Genomic DNA, 13,709 nt, shown 5'->3' on the forward strand with positions numbered 1-13,709 from the left:
ATGCCGGGATGGATTCCGGCTGGGAATTGGGATTTATCCCGGCCCCTTCCCATTCCCGCTGCTCCCGGGGCGGGAGGGAATTTGGGAATTAACCCTTGAGGAGCCGCCGCCGGGATTTGTTGGAATTCCCTGCCTGGGGAGGAGAGCCAGGAGGGAATTGGGGCACGGGAATTCCAGAGGTGTCAGGTGTCGTTCCCTGTCCCATTCCCGGTGTCCCAGGGATGGAGCAGCCCTGGATTCTCCGGGAATTCCATCCCACAATCCCAATATTCCATGGGAAGCCATTCCCTGGGTGCTGTCCCTCCAGCTTGGATCCCAAACCCCTCCCCAGCTCTCCCAAAAAAACCCTGGAAAAGGCCCTGGAAGGGGCTCCGGCATCCCCCGGGATTTCCCTGCCTCCCCAGCCAGGATTCCCGGGAGGAATCCCCGGAGCATCCCGAGCCGGGAATTCCCCCAGCTCCAAGCTGCCTTATCCCCCCCCTCCCAACTCCAGCAATCCCCGAGGAAATCCAGCATTTCCACCTGGAAAAAACCCCGGGAATGGCCCGGGAATTGCCCAGGAATTGCCCGTTTTTCCTGCAGTTTTTCCTGAGTTTTTCCTGCAGTTTTTCCTGCAGTTTTTCCTGCGTTTTTCCTGCAGTTTTCCCTGCAGTTTTCCCCGAGCTTTCCCCCCCCGCTTTCGCAGCGGCGCCTCCCAGGAGCTCCGCGCGGGAGGTTCATTCCCGGCCGGAGCGCGGCACCTTCCGTGCGCTCCCGCACTTAATCCCTGTCTCGGCAGCTTCCGAAACCCAACCTCTGTCATCCCCCTGCCGGCCCTCTGGAAGCTCCCGGAGCCATCTGCTTTCGTTTAGCGCCGGGAGCGATCCTGATCCCGGCCCCGGCACCTTCCAGCCGCCACAATTCCCGGGAAAAGGCCCGAGCGGCTCCGGTGGGGATCGATCCCCCCCGGGGGCAGAGACGAGGGGGATCCGAGCTGAGATGGGGGTGCGGGGAGTCCTGAAACCCGTGGGATCGCGGCCAAAACCCGCGGGATCGTGGCCAAAACCTGCCTGTGGGGTTGTGGCCAGAGTCTGTGGAGTCGCGGCCAAAATCCGCGGAACCGCGGCCAAAAATCTGTGGGAATGCAGCCAGGGATGTGGAGATGGTCCTGGGCAGAGAGGCTGGGGGCACAGGGAGTCCCAAAATCCGTGGAATTGCAGCCAAAAATCCGTGGGAATGCAGCCAGGGATGTGGAGATGGTCCTGGGCAGAGGCTGGGGGCACAGGGAGTCCCAAAATCCATGGAATTGCAGCCAAAACCCTTGGGATCATAGCCAGAATCCAGGGAATCGCAGCCAGAATCCATGGAATCACAACCAGGGACACAGAGGGGTTTGGGGACACAGGGAGTCCCAAAATCCGTGGAATTGCAGCCAGGGATGTGGAGATGGTCCTGGGCAGAGACTGGGGGCACAGGGAGTCCCAAAATCCGTGGAATTACAGCCAGAATCCATGGGATCAGGGCCAAAATCTATGGGATTGCACCCAAAATCCATGGAATTGCATCCAGAATCCATGGAATTGCAGCCATCAGTGGGGGCACAGGGAATTCTGCCCCCTCCCACCTTTGGATCCCTTGGAATTCTGCCCCTTTGCCTGATTCTGATCCCTTTTGCCATGGATATTTTCTGGGATTTATCCCTTTTCCTGTGGATATTTTCTGGGATTTATCCCTTTTCCTGCGGATATTTTCTGGGAATGATCCCTTTTCCTGTGGATAATTTCAGGGAAGGATCCCTTTTCCTGCTGCCAGGAATGTGTGGCAGGAATGCCCGGGGCCATTCCAAGGAAAACTTCTTTGGAAAGCATCTCCGAGGATTCCCTGGAATTCCCTCACTGTTTCCCCCAAGGATTCCCTGGAATTCCCTCACCGTTTCCCCCAAGGATTCCCTGGAATTCCCTCACCGTTTCCCCCAAGGATTCCCTGGAATTCCCTCACCTCTTCCTCCAAGGATTCCCTGGAATTCCCTCACCGTTTCCCCCAAGGATTCCCTGGAATTCCCTCACCGTTTCCCCCAAGGATTCCCTGGAATTCCCTCACCGTTTCCCCCAAGGATTCCCTGGAATTCCCTCACCTTTTCCCCCAAGGATTCCCTGGAATTCCCTCACTGTTTCCCCCAAGGATTCCCTGGAATTCCCTCACCCTTTCCCCCAAGGATTCCCGGGAATTCCCTCACCCTTTCCCCCAAGGATTCCCTGGAATTCCCTCACCGTTTCCCCCAAGGATTCCCTGGAATTCCCTCACCCTTTCCCCCAAGGATTCCCTGGAATTCCCTCACCTCTTCCTCCAAGGATTCCCTGGAATTCCCTCACCCTTTCCCCCAAGGATTCCCTTGAATTCCCTCACCGTTTCCCCCAAGGATTCCCTGGAATTCCCTCACCCTTTCCCCCAAGGATTCCCTGGAATTCCCTCACCTTTTCCCCCAAGGATTCCCTGGAATTCCCTCACCGTTTCCCCCAAGGATTCCCTGGAATTCCCTCACCCTTTCCCCCAAGGATTCCCTGGAATTCCCTCACCCTTTCCCCCAAGGATATTCCCTGGAATTCCCTCACCCTTTCCCCCAAGGATTCCCTGGAATTCCCTCACCCTTTCCCCCAAGGATATTCCCTGGAATTCCGTGCCCTCCCCTCACCCTTTTCCCGGTGTTTTCCCCCTCCAGGACATCCGGAACACGGTGGGGAACATTCCCATGGAGTGGTACCAGGATTTCCCGCACATCGGCTACGACCTGGACGGGAAGAAGATCTACAAACCCCTGAGGAGCAAGGACGAGCTGGACCTGTTCCTGGAGAAGATGGAAAACCCGGAATACTGGTGAGGAATTCCTGGGAAAAAAACCTTGGGATGGGCGGGAGGTGCCCCGCGGGATGGGGTCTGAGCCTTAAAATCCCAGAGTGTTCCGTGGTTCCCCGGGTGTGCTCCGCACGTGGGGTTTGTGGGGGGTTCCCAAAATCCCCGGAATTCAGAGTCCTGGAGCCTTCCTGAGGCTTTTCCAGGGTGATTCTGGATATGTGGGGATTTGGGATCGGGCACGGAGCCTCCCTCCCTCCCATCCATCCTCAGCTGCATCCTGGAAAATCCCTTCTGCATTCCGGGAAATTCCCTCTGCTTCCCAGGAAATTCCCTCTGCTTCCCGGGAACCCTGTGCATTCCCAGAGATCCCTCTGCATCCCAGGGATCCCTCTGCATCCCGGGAATCCCTCTGCATTCCTGGAAATTCCCTTCTGCATCCCAGGGATCCCTCTGCATTCCAGGGATCCCTCTGATTCCCGGGAAATTCCCTCTGCATTCCAGGGATCCCTGTGCATTCCAGGGATCCCTGTGCATTCCAGGGATTCCTCTGCATTCCCAGTCCCATATCTCAGGATCCTGGTGTCCATCCCTGTGTCCATCCCTCTCCCACATCCCCGTGTCTCACATCCCTGTGTCCATCCCTATGTCCATCCCGGTGTCCATCCCGGGATTCCGATGCCCATATCCCTGTGTCCATCCCGGTGTCCATCCCTGTCCCACATCCCTGTGTCCATCCTGGTGTCCATCCCGCGATTCCAGTGTCCATATCCCTGTGTCCATCCTGGTGTCTCACATCCCTGTGTCCATCCTGGTGTCCATCCCGGTGTCCATCCCGGTGTCCATCCCGGGATTCTGATGCCCATATCCCTGTGTCCATCCCAGTGTCCATCTCTGTCCCACATCCCTGTGTCCATCCTGGTGTCCATCCCGCGATTCCAGTGTCCATATCCCTGTGTCCATCCTGGTGTCTCACATCCCTGTGTCCATCCTGGTGTTCATCCCCATGTCCATCCCAGGATTCCGGTGTCCACATCCCAGTGTCCATATCCCAGTGTCCCCCATCCCAGTGTCCATCCCAATGTCCATCCTGGGATTCCGATGCCCATATCCCAGTGTCCATCCTGGTGTCCATCCCTGTGTCCACACATCCCAGTGTCCATCCCAATGTTCATCCTGGTGTCTGTCTTGGTGTCCATCCTGGTGTCCATCCCAGGATTCTGGTGTCCATATCCCCGTGTCCATCCCCATGTCCATCCTGCTGTCCATCCCTGTGTCCCACATCCCAGTGTCCACCCTGGGAATCCGATGCCCATATCCCTGTGTCCATCTCTGTGTCCATCCCAGTGTCCATCCCGGTGTCCATCCCGGTGTCCATCCCGGTGTCCATCCCAGTGTCCATCCAGTGTCCCCCATCCTGGTGTTCCACATCCCAGTGTTGTCCCCCATGGCGGTGTCCATTCCGGTGTCCATATCCCAGTGTCCATCCTAGTGTCTCACATCCCTGTGTCCATCCTGGTGTCCATCCACATATCCCACATCCCACTGTCCATCCTGGGATTCTGATGTCCATATCCCAGTGTCCATCCCCATGTCCCACATCCCGGTGTCCATCCCAGTGTCCATCCTGGGATTCCAGTGTCCATATCCCCGTGTCCATATCCCCGTGTCCATATCCCCCAGTGTCCCCCATCCCCCAGTGTCCCCCATGGCAGTGTCCATATCCCTGTGTCCATCCTGGTGTCCATATCCCGGTGTCCATCCCCATATCCCACACCCTGGTGTCCATCCCCGCATCCATCCCGGGATTCCAGTGTCCATATCCCGGTGTCCACATCCCCCGGTGTCCCACATCCCCCGGTGTCCCTCCTGGCACTGTCTATATCCCAATGTCCACCCCCGTGTCCATCCCGGGATTCCAGTGTCCATATCCCCATGTCCATATCCCCCAGTGTCCCCCATCCCCTGGTGTCCATCCCTGCATCCATCCTGGGATTCCAGTGTCCATATCCCGGTGTCCATATCCCCCGGTGTCCCCCATGCCGGTGTCCATATCCCAACATCCATCCTGGTGTCCATATCACGGTGTCCATCCCCATGTCCCACATCCCAGTGTCCATCCCGGGATTCCAGTGTCCATATCCCCGTGTCCCATATCCCCATGTCCCACATCCCCCGGTGTTCCCCATGGCACTGTCCATATCCCAATGTCCATCCCTGTGTCCATCCCGGGATTCCAGTGTCCATATCCCGGTGTCCACATCCCCCGGTGTCCCACATCCCCCGGTGTTCCCCATGGCACTGTCCATATCCCATTGTCCATCCCTGTGTCCATCCCAGGATTCCGGTGTCCATATCCTGGTGTCCATATCCTCCTGTGTCCCACATCCCCCGGTGTCCCCCATGCCGGTGTCCATATCCCAACATCCATCCTGGTGTCCATATCCCAATGTCCATCCCCATGTCCCACATCCCGGTGTCCATCCCGGGATTCCAGTGTCCATATCCCCGTGTCCATCCCCATGTCCCCCATCCCCTGGTGTCCTCCATGGCACTGTCCACATCCCAGTGTCCATCCCTGTGTCCATCCCGGGATTCCAGTGTCCATATCCCGGTGCCCATATCCCCGTGTCCCACATCCCCCTGTGTCCCCCATCCCCTGGTGTCCCCCATCCCCCGGTGTGTCCGTCCCCCCCCGCCCTGCCGCCGTGTCGGTGTGTCCAGTGTGGGTGTGTCTGTCCGGTGCCAGGCGCACGGTTCAGGACCGTCAGACGGGTGCGGAGGTGGCTCTGTCGGAGGAGCAGCTGGAGCTGGTGCAGCGCCTGCAGCGGGGGCACTTCGGGGACCTCAACTTCGACCCCTACGAGGTGAGGGGGGACGGACACAACACCTGCCCAGCCCCGGGAACGCGGGATCGGGATGGGAGGAACCGGGGCTGGGATTGGGAATGGGGTGGAATTCCCGCCGGGAACGCCCGAGGGGGAGGGCCCAGGGCTGGAATTCCCGCTGGGAATGTGGGAGGGGAGGTCCTGAGGCTGGAATTCCTGCTGGGAATGTGGGAGGGGAGGCCCCAGGGATGGAATTCTCACCGGGAATGCTGAAAGGGGAGGTCCCGAGGCTGGAATTCCCATTGGGAATGTGGAAGGGTGAGGCCCCATTGATGGAATTCCCACTGGGAATGTGGGAGGGGAGGTCCAAAGGCTGGAATTCCCATTGGGAATGTGGGGAGGTGAGGCCCCATTGATGGAATTCCCACTGGGAATGCAGGATGGGAGGCCCCAGGGCTGGAATTCCCACAGGGAATGCCCGTGGGGAGGTGCCAGGGCTGTAATTCCCACTGGGAATGCCTGAGGGGAGCCCCCAGGGCTGTAATTCCCGTTGGGAATGCCCAAGGTGAGGTCCCGAGGCTGTAATTCCCGCTGGGAATGCGGGCCGGGGGCTGAGCGTTCCCGTTTTTCCAGCCGTCCGTGGATTTCTTCACTCACGAGGTGCGGATCCACCCGGTGACCAACCGGCCCGAGGACAAACGGAGCTTCATCCCCTCCCTGGTGGAGAAGGAAAAGGTGGGAGAGGGCCCGGAATTCCGGGGGGAGAGCCCCGGAGTGGGAAAGCTGAGGAGGGTGGGAAGATCCAGGTGGGAGCAGGAGATTGGGAAGGTCCCGATGGGATGGGAGAGGATGGAAAAGGATGAAGAGGATGGAGAGATCCCGGTGGGATGGGGAGGATGGAAAAGTCAAGGAGAATGCAAAGATCCATGTAGGATGAGAAGGTTGGAAAGATCCAGGTGGGATCAGGAGATTGGGAAGATCCTGGTGGGACGGGGAGGATGGAAAAGGATGAAGAGGATGGAGAGATCCCGGTGGGATGGGGAGGATGGAAAAGTCAAGGAGAATGGAAAGATCCTGGTGGGATGAGAAGGTTGGAGAAGTCCTGGTGGGATGGGGAGACCGGAAAGATCTGGATGGGATGGGGAGATTGGGAAGATCCTGGTGGGATGGGGAAGGTGGAAAATTTCCAGGTGAGATCAGGAGATTGGGAAGATCCTGGTGGGATGGGAGAGGATGGAAAGATCCACATGGGAAGAGAAGGATGGAAAGATCCTGGTGGGATAGGGAGGGTGGAAAAGGATGAAGAGGATGGAGAGATCCCAATGGGATGAGGAGATTGGAAAGATCCCGGTGGGATGGGAGAGGATGGAAAAGTTAAGGAGAAGGGAAAGATCCAGGCAGGATGAGAAGGTTGGAAAGATCCATGTGGGATGAGAAGGGTGGAAAGATCCAGGTGGGATGAGGAGATTGGGAAGATCCTGGTGGGATGGGGAGGATGGAAAAGGATGAAGAGGATGGAGAGATCCCAGTGGGATGGGGAGGATGGAAAAGTCAAGGAGAAGGGAAAGATCCATGTGGGATGAGAAGGGTGGAAAGATCCAGGTGGGATGAGGAAGGTGGAAAGATCCGGTTGGGATGAGGAGGGTGGAAAAGGATGAAGAGGATGGAGAGATCCCGGTGGGATGGGGAGGATGGAAAAGTCAAGGAAAATGGAAAGATCCATGTAGGATGAGAAGGTTGGAGAAGCCCTGGTGGGATGGGGAGATTGGGAAGATCCTGGTGGGATGGGGAGGGTGGAAAAGCTGAGGAGGGTGGGAGGATCCCGATGGGATTGAGGAGAATGTGACGATCTCCGTGGGATGAGGTGGGAGGAAAGATCCAGGTGGGATGGGGAGGATGGAAAAGCTCCAGGGGGATGAGGAGACTGAGAAGATCTGGATGAGATGAGGGGATCGGGAAGGTCCCGGAGGGATGGGGATGGTGGGAAAATCCAGGCTGGAAAAGCTCGGGTGGGACGAGGAGGACGGCAAACTCCCCCCGGGCCTCTCCCCAAATCCTGGGAATGCTCCGCAGGTCTCCAAGCTGGTCCACGCCATCAAGATGGGCTGGATCCAGCCCCGGAAGCCCAAGGAGGGCGCTCCCGCTTTCTACGACCTGTGGGCGCGCGAGGAGCCCAACTCGGTGCTGGGCCGGCACAAGATGCACGTGCCCGCTCCCAAAATGCCCCTGCCGGGACACGCCGAGTCCTACAACCCGCCCCCGGAATTCCTGCTCAGCCCCGAGGAGGTGGGAACCAACGCCGGGAATGCCGGGAATGAACGCCGGGAACGCCGGGAGATCCCGCGGGGCCGCTCCGCAGAGGGGATCTGGGGGGATCCAGTTGGGTTTGGAAGGGATTTTCCCTGGGAATTTGTGTGGGTGTTTCATCCCTGGGAGGAGTTTTGGGAATTGTCGCTGCCCATGGAGTGGGATCAGCTCGGAATTCCCACCTGGGGCATTCCAGGATCCCGTGGAATGGAGGGAGTTTTTCCCTGGGAATTTGTGTGGGTGTTTGATCCCTTGGGTTGCTCGGGGAGGAGTTTTGGGAATTGTCGCCAGCCATGGAATGGGATCAGCCCGGAATTCCCACCTGGAGCATTCCAGGATCCTGGATCCTGTGGAATGGAGGGAGTTTTTCCTGGGAATTTGTGTGGGATGTTTCATCCCTTGGGTTGCTCAGGGAGGAGTTTTGGGAATTGTTGCCACCTGTGGAATGGGATCAGCTCAGAATTCCCACCCGGGGCGTTCCAGGATCCTGTGGAATGGAGGGAGTTTTTCCTGGGAATTTTTGTGGGTGTTTGATCCCTGGGAGGAGTTTTGGGAATTGTCGCTGCCCATGGAATGGGATCAGCCTGGAATTCCCACCCAGGGCGTTCCAGGATCCCATGGAATGGAGGCAGATTTGGGGTCACTCCCCAGGGATTGGGGTGTCCCTGGATAAGTGGGAGAGGCCCTGGAGTGGGATTTGAATCCAGAGGGGATGGATGGGGGGAAAATGGGCAGGGAAATCCCAGTGGGAAGAGCTCCAGTGGGATGAGGATGGGAAGATCCCGATGGGATGAGGAGGACGGGGAATCCTGGCCAAGGAGCTGCCGGTGGGAGCGACCCTGACCCTTGGGAATGGCTCCTCCCGAGCCCAGGGCATCCCATCCCATCCCCATCATCCCATCCCCATTATCCCATCCCCATTATCCCATCCCCATTATCCCATCCCCATTATCCTATTCCCATTCCCACTTTTCCCATCCCCATTATCCTATTATCCCATTCCCATTATCCCATCCCCATTCCCATTCTCCTATTCCCATTTCCATTCCCATTATGCCATTATCCCCTCCCCATCCCTGTTCCCATTTCCCTTCCCCATCATCCCATTCCCATTCCCATTATCCTGTTGTCCCATTCCCGTTATCCTATTCCCATTATCCCATCCCCATTCCCATTCCCATTCCCATTATCCCATCCCCATTATCCCATTTTCCCCTCCCCATCCCCATTCCCCATCCCCATTCCCCATTCCCATTGCCCCATTCCCCATTCCCATTCCCCATTCCCAATTCCCCATTCCCATTGCCCCATTCCCCATTCCCATTCCCCATTCCCATTCCCCATTCCCATTTTTCCCATTCCCATTATCCCATCATCCCATCCCCATTATCCCATTTTTCCCATTCCCATTATCCCATCCCCATTCCCATTTTTCCCATTCCCATTATCCCATCCCCATTATCCCATTCCCCCATTATCCCATCATGCCATCCCCATTATCCCATTATCCCATCATGCCATCCCCATTATCCCATTCCCCCATCCCCATTATCCCATCCCCGTTATCCCATTGTCCCAATATCCCATTCCCATTATCCCATTATCCCATCCCCGTTATCCCATTCCCCATCCCCATTATCCCATTTTCCCCATCCCCATTCCCGTCTCCCTCCCGCCATTCCCTCTGACCCTGCCCCGCCATCCCCATCCCGTGCTCCCCCCTCCTGCCTGGCGAGCGGCCTCTCCCCATCCCCATTCCCCCATTCCTTCATTCCCACACCATTCCCACACCATTCCCACACCATTCCCGCACCGTTCCCGGCAGGAGCTGGCCTGGCAGCAGCAGGACCCGTCGGAGCGGCGCCCGAGCTTCCTGCCGCGGCGCTTCCCGAGCCTGCGCGCCGTGCCCGCCTACCCGCGCTTCATCCACGAGCGCTTCGAGCGCTGCCTCGACCTCTACCTCTGCCCCCGCCAGCGCAGGATGAGGGTGCGTGACCCCTAACCCCGCCCAAAAACACCCCAAAAACACCCCAAAAACGCCCCAAAAACACCCAAAACCCACCCCGGGAATGCCCGGCCGGAGGGGGCGGTGTTGGGATCGCTGTGGTTCCCGTCCCCGCAGGTCAACGTGGATCCCGAGGATCTCATTCCCAAGCTGCCCAGGCCGAGGGACCTGCAGCCCTTCCCCACCACACAGGCTCTGGTGAGGGACCCGCTCGGGAACGCTCCCCTGGAATCTGGTGGAATTCTGGGATCTGGGGCCTTGGGAAGCTCGGGGCAGGGGCTGAGGATGAGGATTGCTGGGAGAAGCTGGGAAAAGGGGCCGATCCCAGCGGGAATTCCTGTGGGAAATGCTCCCGCGGATCCATGGAGAACGGGGCTGGGGAGGATCCCCCTTTGCCGGGATTTTCAGGAATGGCTCCGGAAAACTTCCCGGCAGCAGCTGAGGGATCTGGGGGGGCTCATCCCAGAGAAAAGCGGGATTGAAGGGATCCAGGGGGATCCGGGGCAGGATCTGTTCCCAGGAAACAGGGAGAAAGCCAAGGAATGGCCTTGGATTGGGGTTTTTGGGAATATTCCCCTGGAATTTGGGGCAGACAGGGATTTGGTGGGTTCATGGTTGGGATTGGGAATGGGGGAATCCCGGGAGCAGCTGAGGGAGCTGGGGGGGCTCATCCCAGAGAAAAGCGGGATTGAAGGGATCCAAGGGGATCTGGGGCGGGATCTGCTCCCAGGAAACAGGGACAGGACCAAGGGAACGGCCTCAGGTTGGGATTTTTGGGAATATTCCCCAGGAAAGGGCTGGAATCCCCACTCCTTGGGATTCCCATCCCTGTGGCTGTGGGATGGGGCGGCCTTGGCCGTGCTCCCTCCAGAACCCAAATTCCTCCTCCTCCCTTCCCGAGGATTCCGGAGCAGCTCCTGGAGGTTCCCATGGAGCTCCTGGGATTTGGGATTCTCCCTCATTCCCGGTTTTTCCCAGGTTTACCGTGGCCACACCAGCCTGGTGCGGACCCTGAGCGTCTCCCCCAGCGGGCAGTGGTTGGTGTCAGGTATGGACCCGCCCTGGATTGGGAATTCCCGGGATGAATCCCACGGATCCACAGCCCAGCTCCACCCGGAGCTGCTCCGGGGCCAGGGTTGGGATCGGGGCTTTTCCCACTGCAAGATCCCAACCCCGGCTCTGGGGGAGGATCCCGGGATTGGCCCCGCCCTGCGGCGCCTCTGGAATGCTCTGGAGCTTTGCCAGCGGCTCCGGGGTCCCATTCCCGTTATCCCAATCCCATTGTCCTACTGCCATTATCCCATTATCCCATTCCCCCATTCCCATTATACCATCCCCATTCTCAGTCCAATTCCCATTCCCATTATCCCAATATCCCATTCCCATTATCCCATTATCCCATTGCCATTATCCCATTATCCCATTCCCATCCTTATTCCCAATCCCATCCCCATTCCCATGATTCCAATTCCGTTCCCATCCCCATTCCCGTCCCTATTCCTGGGAATCTCATTCCCATCATCCCATTCCCATTATCCCATTATCCCATCCTCATTATCCCATCCCCATTCCCAATCTCATTATCCCCTTATCTCAATACCAATTCCATTCCCGTTATCCCATCCCCATTATCCCATTCCCATTATCCCCTTATCTCAATCCCAATCCCATTATCCCACTGTCCCATGATCCCATTGTTATGCCGTTGTTGCTATCCCATTGCTATCCTGTTGTTATCCCGTTGTTGTTATCCCGTTGTTGCTGTTATCCCATTGTTATCCCGTTGTTGTTGCTGTTGCTATCCCGCTGTTGTTGCTGTTGCTATCCCATTGTTGTTGTTATCCCATTGCTGTTGTTGCTGTCCCGCTGTTGTTGTTGTTGCTGCTATCCCGTTGTTGCTATTATCCCGCTGTTGTTGTTGTTGTTATCCCATTGTTGCTGTTGTTGCTGTTATCCCATTGTTGCTGCTATCCCGTTGTTGCTGTTGCTATCCCGCTGTTGTTGTTGTTGCTGTTATCCCATTGTTGCTGTTATCCCATTGTTGTTGTTGCTATCCCGCTGTTGTTGTTGTTGCTGTTATCCCATTGTTGTTGTTATCCCATTGTTGTTGCTATCCCATTGTTGTTGTTATCCCATTGTTGTTGCCGTTATCCCATCGTTGTTGTTGTTATCCCATTGTTGTTGCTGTTATCCCATTGTTGTTGCTATTATCCCGTTGTTGCTGTTATCCCATTGTTATCCCATTGTTGCTGTTGCTATCCCATTGTTGTTGCTGTTATCCCATTGTTGCTGTTGCGCAGGCTCTGACGATGGCTCGGTGCGGTTTTGGGAGGTGAGCACCGCGCGCTGCCTCCGCACGCTCCCGCTCGGCTCCGTGGTCAAGAGCGTGGCCTGGAACCCCAACCCCAGCATCTGCCTGGTGGCCGTGGCCGTGTGAGTGCCCTGGGAGCATTCCCACATTCCCGAATTTCCCCGGGATCATCCCCACATTCCCGAATTTCCCTGGAACCCCAACCCCAGCATCTGCCTGGTGGCCGTGGCTGTGTGAGTGCCCCGGGAGCATCCCCACATTCCCGAATTTCCCTGGGAACATTCCCAGATTGCCCTGGAACCCCAGCCCCAGCATCTGCCTGGTGGCCGTGGCTGTGTGAGTGCCCCGGGAGCATCCCCACATTCCCAGATTGCCCTGGGATCATCCCCACATTCCCGAATTTCCCCGGGATCATTCCCACATTCCCAGATTTCCCTGGAACCCCAACCCCAGCATCTGCCTGGTGGCCATGTGAGTTCCCAGGGATCATTCCCAAGGATTATTCCCAGATTTCCTTGGTCCCAGAGGATCCTCTGATCCCGGATTTCCCCAGGGATGAGCAGGTGCTCCTGGGGAGGGTTCCCTGATCCCAGAGGATTCCCCGCTGATCCCAGAGGATTCCCTGATCCCGGGTTTCCCGTTCCCAGGGATGAGCAGGTGCTCCTGGGGAGCATTCCCTGATCCCAGAGGATTTCCCATGATCCCAGAGGATTCCCCCTGATCCCAGATTTTCCATTCCCAGGGATGAGCAGGTGCTCCTGGTGAATCCGGGCCTCGGGGACCGGCTGCTGGTGGCAGCCACGGATCAGCTCCTGGATTCCTGGGAGGCTCCGGAGGAGGAGCGGATCCAGCCCGTCCGGTGGGTCCCGGCCAGCCCCGAGGAGCGCGGCAAGGGGATCCGGCTGCTGGTGCAGCACAGCAAGGTGGGATCCACGGGATCCGGCTGGGATCGGCGTTCCCGGGATCCGGGTGGGATCGGCGTTCCCGGGAACCGAGTGGGATCGGTGTTCTTGGGATCTGGGTGGGATTGGTGTTCCCAGGATCCAGGTGGGATCAGCATTCCCAGGATCTGGGTGGGTTCGGTGTTCCCGGGATCCAAGTGGGATTGGTGTTCTTGGGATCTGGCTGGGATCGGCATTCCCAGGATCCGTGTGGGATCGGCGTTCCCGGGATCTGAGTGGGATCAGTGTTCTTGGGATCTGGGTGGGACCAGCATTCCTGGGATCCAGTTGGGATTGGTGTTCCCGGGATCCGGGTGGTATCGGCATTCCTGGGATCTGGCTGGGATTGGCGTTCCCAGGATCCAGTTGGGATCAGTGTTCTTGGGATCTGGGTGGGATCAGCATTCCTGGGATCTGGGTGGGATCGGCATTCCCAGGATCCGGGTGGGATTGGCGTTCTTGGGATCTGGCTGGGATCGGCATTCCAG

At 57.8% G+C, this 13,709-nt stretch overlaps 1 protein-coding gene across 5 annotated transcripts in view; it reads left to right on the forward strand.

The window, feature by feature from the left end:
• BOP1 (BOP1 ribosomal biogenesis factor) overlaps window positions 1-13,709 on the forward strand; it is a 97,360-nt gene that overhangs the window by 74,170 nt on the left and 9,481 nt on the right. For 2 of the 5 annotated variants that reach the window (XM_071420029.1, XM_071420028.1), the window contains exons 4-14: window positions 2,699-2,853; window positions 3,372-3,477; window positions 4,322-4,481; window positions 4,513-5,696; window positions 6,291-6,392; window positions 7,731-7,943; window positions 9,790-9,951; window positions 10,087-10,167; window positions 10,948-11,017; window positions 12,270-12,402; window positions 13,023-13,203. In XM_071420029.1, the coding sequence (XP_071276130.1) occupies window positions 2,699-2,853; window positions 3,372-3,477; window positions 4,322-4,481; window positions 4,513-5,696; window positions 6,291-6,392; window positions 7,731-7,943; window positions 9,790-9,951; window positions 10,087-10,167; window positions 10,948-11,017; window positions 12,270-12,402; window positions 13,023-13,203 (2,547 nt within the window). Of the gene's footprint in view, window positions 1-2,698; window positions 2,854-3,371; window positions 3,478-4,321; window positions 5,697-6,290; window positions 6,393-7,730; window positions 7,944-9,789; window positions 9,952-10,086; window positions 10,168-10,947; window positions 11,018-12,269; window positions 12,404-13,022; window positions 13,204-13,709 lie in introns of those variants that run through there. The other 3 variants (XM_071420032.1, XM_071420030.1, XM_071420031.1) reach the window with 3 other exon arrangements.

This window comes from Agelaius tricolor, unplaced genomic scaffold (genome assembly GCF_023055355.1).
Source record: "Agelaius tricolor isolate 1412-34295 unplaced genomic scaffold, bAgeTri1.0.p SCAF_121, whole genome shotgun sequence".
Lineage (NCBI taxonomy): Eukaryota > Metazoa > Chordata > Aves > Passeriformes > Icteridae > Agelaius > Agelaius tricolor.